At 34.6% G+C, this 5,774-nt stretch overlaps 1 protein-coding gene and 2 long non-coding RNA genes across 3 annotated transcripts; 2 read left to right on the top strand and 1 right to left on the bottom strand.

Annotated features, from left to right (window-relative positions):
- Positions 1-1,479: 1,479 nt before the first annotated feature.
- Positions 1,480-5,766, bottom strand: LOC134270167 (uncharacterized). The gene is made up of 3 exons (XR_009992739.1): positions 5,561-5,766; positions 5,180-5,254; positions 1,480-2,587 (listed from the first exon to the last, which is right to left on the bottom strand). It is a non-coding gene; the product is annotated as an uncharacterized LOC134270167 (long non-coding RNA).
- On the top strand, positions 2,340-2,667 carry LOC134270168 (uncharacterized). The gene is made up of 2 exons (XR_009992740.1): positions 2,340-2,452; positions 2,485-2,667. It is a non-coding gene; the product is annotated as an uncharacterized LOC134270168 (long non-coding RNA).
- Positions 3,222-4,895, top strand: LOC134270166 (uncharacterized). Its single transcript, XM_062752349.1, has one exon. It carries the CDS (start codon positions 3,258-3,260, stop codon positions 4,797-4,799), a length of 1,542 nt encoding a protein of 513 aa, XP_062608333.1. The 5' UTR covers positions 3,222-3,257; the 3' UTR covers positions 4,800-4,895.
- Positions 5,767-5,774: the final 8 nt, after the last annotated feature.

Below are 5,774 nucleotides of genomic sequence, written 5' to 3' on the forward strand. Positions count from 1 at the left end.
TCCCTGAGATGAACACGAATCCATCTTGCATGATTTGTGTGATCTTAGGCATGGAACAACGTTGCAAGCTCTGTAAGAACTTCTTGATAAATCGGAAGTCAAAGAGATTGGCAAAAGTCAATACAAACAACTCAAGTTCCATAACAATTATATCCTAGTATTCAATATACTAGTAACTATAGTTTTTTAAGCGTTACATAATTAACACAATTAATTTTGCGATGATATTGTTTTATGTTTCTTTTCATTCAATTTGCATGGACGTCCTCTGACTGAAGTAGAGGTACTGTGAGCAATGAGCTCACTAAATGATACCCCGCCTCCCAAATGATTATAGTGGAAACGTTCATGTTATGCTGTGGCGGGGAAACCCAAAATATGTGTCGAATCAAAAAGGAAAATAAGAGGTGCACAATGGCAATATGTAATAAAGATTCTCTGAAAGTTTCATTAGATTTCACTTAGTGGTAAAAAAGGAGTTCAAGATAAGAGATGGGTATCCCAAAGCGTATCAGACAGACGGACGCACAGACGAACGGACGGACAAACCGATTACAATATACCCTTTCACTTTTCAAGCGGGGGGTATAATTAGTATGCGAATGATAGTTAAATTTTACTATAAATAGTAACAACAGTTACAATTTGAACTAAACAATAAATAAGTTACTATAAATAGTAACAACAGTTACAAGTGAACTCTGCAAGTTAAACAATAAGGTAGTCAATTTTAAGGGTTGGTATTTTGTCTCTATCGCGGCATATTTAGTTAAAGATAGGTCGTAAATGTCTGTTTTAAAGAATATGTTTTAAATTTAATCATAGATTTTTAATATTGTAATATTTAGAAAAATTATTACTATAAATAGCATCAGCTGGCACATACTTAACCCCGATGAGATGAAGAAACATTTTGTCTGAATCATAGAGCTTTTGCAAATGTAAGTACATTTATAAATATTGCAAAGATGTTTTTTTTTATTTAAAACGTGTAAAAGAAAATGTTCTTGTAAATGCTTGCGTTTGTCAGCCATTTTGAAAATCGGCCGACAAGGTTATACAAGGTACCGATTGAAAAGGCCCAATATCCAAATATGTTTGTAATGAACTACTCTACTTACATACAAAATTTTATGCTTTTATCGCAAAATGCACAATTGTCTCAAAAAATTTAGGTATGCCGCCTGACAATCCAGAAAATTCTCCATAATCAAATGAAAGCACAGTTAATTTTATGGAATGTTAAATTATTCTCCATCAAAAGTTTTACAAAAGATGCTTGAATTATTAGGAAACTTACGATTGTTTATACCCCTACATATTGCTAAAGGTGCTCAGCAAATAAAAACAAACAAAATAAATCAGTATCTTTATTATTGAATAAAAACAATTATGAATCTATAGAGATTTTATGGTAAAAAAATCACTTTTTCAAACGGATTTCAGAAAACCTTTATTTTATAAAGACTCTTTGTCTTCAAATTAAAAAACGTAATGAATCCAAAAAAAAATTTACAAAATTTCTTCAAGTGCATATTGTTTTAGAAAACAAAAATAAGAGAACAGTTTGCTATTAACAATTAAATTGTTGTTGTTGTGGAACTATCTCACACCCAAAGCTTTAAGCTTAGTCTGAACTCACTACAGTATAAATCCACACACTCAAAAATCAATGTCAAATATTCATATAAAATGGCACAAGGATGGATAATACCGGTATATACCTGTATACACGCTTATGGAATGGTCAAGAAAGTACATTGAGCAAATATTGGTCAATTTATAAAAAAATGAGACTTTGGTAAAAGTGATTGTATAAAATGAATAGATTATCTGTACATACATGTATATAATAACATTTTTGTGTAATCACTTTAATTCAGGGGGCAAATCTTCATGGGTAAGCAAAATTTAGTTGATTCATGGGGACACAATTTTGTGAATAACTCATATACACCCAAAATTCAGTGAATAAATATATTTACATGGTAATTTTTTGTGGGGATGTACATTTGGTTATATAAGGGTTATCCACAAAATCCACAACATTTGCCCCCCCCCCCCTCCAACAAAGATGATTGAAAAGTATTCATAAACAAAAAATAGATAACTTAACGATGCTTTTCAATAGATTCTTGTTAAAATATTGATATACATAAAAAAGTTGCCATTGAACTGTTAAATACTCAGAATCAGTCTGTATACATAAAGCTGCCTACAATGTGCTTTTACTGAACTATGTACAATTTCTCACAATTCAAATGATAAAGTGAAGTAAAATGTAGATATTGCTGAACAAAAAGGGATTATTTCACTACAGGTAATTTTACTGAAAATTATCTGAGATGTGTTGCATAACCAAGAAATACCCTCTAGCTGGAGAGATGCCATGACTGTTTATGACTCAAGATATGAAGAAGGTTGTCTGAGCTCTTTATATGTGTAGGAGGAGGTTTCCTTGTCTCTTTATATGTGTAGTAACAGGTTGTTTGGTCTGATCCGACCAAAGGGAGGCGACTCCCATACTGTAATTGTTCCATCAGAAGAAGTCATGTAGAGGCGAGAAGAATCGTTGGTGAAGGTCAAACTGAAATAGATTGAAATAGGAAATTATAACATGGACTTAATTAAAAACTTTATTTACTAGTATTGTAACATCATTCCTCATACACAAATTAAATATGTATCATTTCATTTCTATGATCTTCCTAGAATTATACTAATTAAATTATTGTATTTATTTTTTTTTTCAATCTGGAATTACACATAAACTATTGTATTGAACAAAGTATCACCTTCCCCCTTTTTCACATCAATTTTTTTTGAAAAAACAACTTTTTTGATAATTTGGTATGGAAATTTTCATTGACCATTTGTGAAAACTAGGCTACATGCCTGATATGGCATAAGTAGGCATTTCATGGCTATTTTTTCAGTTTGAAATTGTATTTATGTATGTACATAAATATTTTGTAATTATGTACAAACTTATTTAATACATCCTGAATTAATATATCAATAGCATATTACTCCAAAACTGAAAATCCACAGGATATACATGTAAAATAGGAACAACTTCCTGTAACCAAGTGTATTTCCTCATTATTCCTTCCTCAAAGCTATGTTTCCCAAAATTAAATGGTATTGAAGTTGAATATAGAACAGTAAATATTGATTTTAGAACATGAAAGTTTGCAGCATGCATGGATTTCAGAATGGTGATTTATTTGTGAAATAGTTTGGGTAATGATTATATAATGGCAGCTTTTAGTGATACACAGGCTCAGGCAGCCCTGAAGACTTGTCATGACCACGGTGACCTGCTGGACATGTTTTGTGTGGACTGTGAAGAAGAAATCTGTTTGATATGTGGACAACAGGAACACGGTTCTCATGACTGGAGCAGAACCGTGAAAGTACTGGACCGTATCAAAGTGGAGCTGAAGGAACAGTGCAATGTAGTCAGACAAGACAGGGTTCCCGGACTGCAGGCAGAAATCCAGAGAATCAAAGAGCTGAGACAGGAAAATGAAAACCTTGTAGCAGAAAAAACAGAGAAAATTCTGACACACACTGAAACTGTCAGGGAGACTTTACAGAGAATTTGCTCTGAGTTAGTTACATACTGTAAATCAATCAAAGTGGAGAATGAAGAAAAATTAGATGCCAAAGAAAAGGAAATAGAAGTGTACCTATCACAGTTTGAATCCAGTATGAAAGACATAGAAGAAGAGAGTAAAACCATAGATTTGTCCAAACTACTACAGCTAAAGAAAAATGTGGAATCTGTACCCGACCCCTTAAAACTCTCTGAACAAGATTTAACTTTGCAACAGATTGAATTCAAGGAGGGTAAAAAGGATGAGAATATATTGCAGTCTATTTTAGGTGAAATATTCCTGAAGTACAGCAAAGTCAAAGTCACAAAAATATTTGAAGCCAAGAAAGGGAGCAGAATGATAAAGTACATATCTCCGATATCAGACACACAAGCTTGGTACAGGGAATTCAGGTCCCCAGAAAACGTACTGCTCAACATTGACAACGGAAACGCAGAGAATGGGTGTATGTTTGGGGAGACCCAATCTGATCATATACCAGATGATTTTATCACATTAAGCAATGGAGTCCACATATACACCTGGCATGCAGGGCATTCTGTGATGAAAATCTCTCCCCCAAAGGCCAACATCAGTGAAATGTCTACCAACAAAGTTATCAAGCTGGCAGACTTATCCCCCTTGTTCCCTGTTGGGATCTGTGCCACTGCAGACGACAGATTCCTTGTCACTGCTATAGATGCCACAGCCTTCAGTGAGGAACTCTTCACCAAGAGGCAGCCAAAGAAAAGTGTTGTCCTGCTTCTATCAAGTAGTGGAAAGACCAAAAAGGTTTACCAGTATGAGGAAAATGGAAAGACAAATTTATTTCTATACCCTTACAGGGTATCAGTAAATACAAATGGGGATATCTGTGTGATTGATCGAACAGCGATTGACAATGGACAGCTGTGTGTACTTTCCTCATCGGGCAAACTCAGATATCGCTATAAAGGAAATGGTCCCAACCAATCAGAATTTGATCCGCGAGGAATCTGTTGTGATTCTGCCGGTAACATTTTATTAAGTGACTGTGGCAATATGTGTGTGCACCTGCTAAAGGAGAATGGCGACTTCCTGACGTATCTAATCAGAAGTGAGGAGGGACTGTGGTCAATGTCCATGTTGCTGAACACATTATGGATCGGAGGCAAAAATGGCTTCATTTATGTCTACAGATATGAAATTAGTGACTCATGACTCTCCAGCAATTGTTAAGAGTACCATAATAAAAGATATCATATGTAATCATCCATTTTTATTTTCCTTAGTAGCTCAAGTTGTATCATAATTTTTCCCAACATTTACCATCTTCCTGTGTCAGTATGTCTAATACTGTGAAATCACTAAGTTCGTGGGGGTTTAATTTTCGTGGTTTTCAAGGTATGAAGAGACCCACAAATTTCTGTTCACCATGAAATGCAATTTTTCACATATATTACTACTGAACAATTCTTGAACCATGAACCAAAATATTTTCCTCAAACCATGAAAATTTGACCCCTTGAAAATACGTGATTTTACAGTAAATGACTTGTGACTCAGACAAAAGATAAAAGAGCACCTGCGTGGAATCTTACCTGATCACAGGTTTGTGCATGAGATTCTCAGTCTGCAGATCTCTAAGCACTGTCAAGTCCATACTGCTCCAGAGTCTGACAAAATAATCAGATCAAAATGCTAGTACTTAAAGCTTGTCAAAGTAATAATAAAAATTGCATAAATTAATGCTCATTAAAAAAACTCAATATTACTAGTATGTACTTAGAAAAAATACAATGCTATCAAAAACATGTACCTAATTTTTGAATGGAAAAGTGCTGTATATTCAAATAAAAAAAAAATTTAGTTAAGAAAAAAATGTATTGAAACAAATTATGTATATAAATGTTATACTCTACATTAACCCTACATGTTATAGAAACCAAGTTATCTAATGACAGTAAATCTGGGCTGTTTACCTGATGATTCCGTTGTCCATGCCGCCGGCCAGGATGTTGACAGACTGACCCTCGGGGGCGGTGGAGAAGGACAGACAGTTTATAGAACTCTCCAGGGTCACGCTCCTGGCTATGGGTGTAGCATTAATGGAGTGGAGCAATAACTGACTGCCCGGCCCCTTCTGACTGACCGAGGCAATATCTCCCAGTGTACTGCTGATGGCTACGACTTTTA

This window comes from Saccostrea cucullata, unplaced genomic scaffold (assembly GCF_032062105.1).
Source record: "Saccostrea cucullata isolate Sc308-1 unplaced genomic scaffold, CSIRO_AGI_Scuc_v1 ctg15524, whole genome shotgun sequence".
In the NCBI taxonomy this organism is placed as follows: Eukaryota; Metazoa; Mollusca; class Bivalvia; order Ostreida; family Ostreidae; genus Saccostrea; species Saccostrea cuccullata.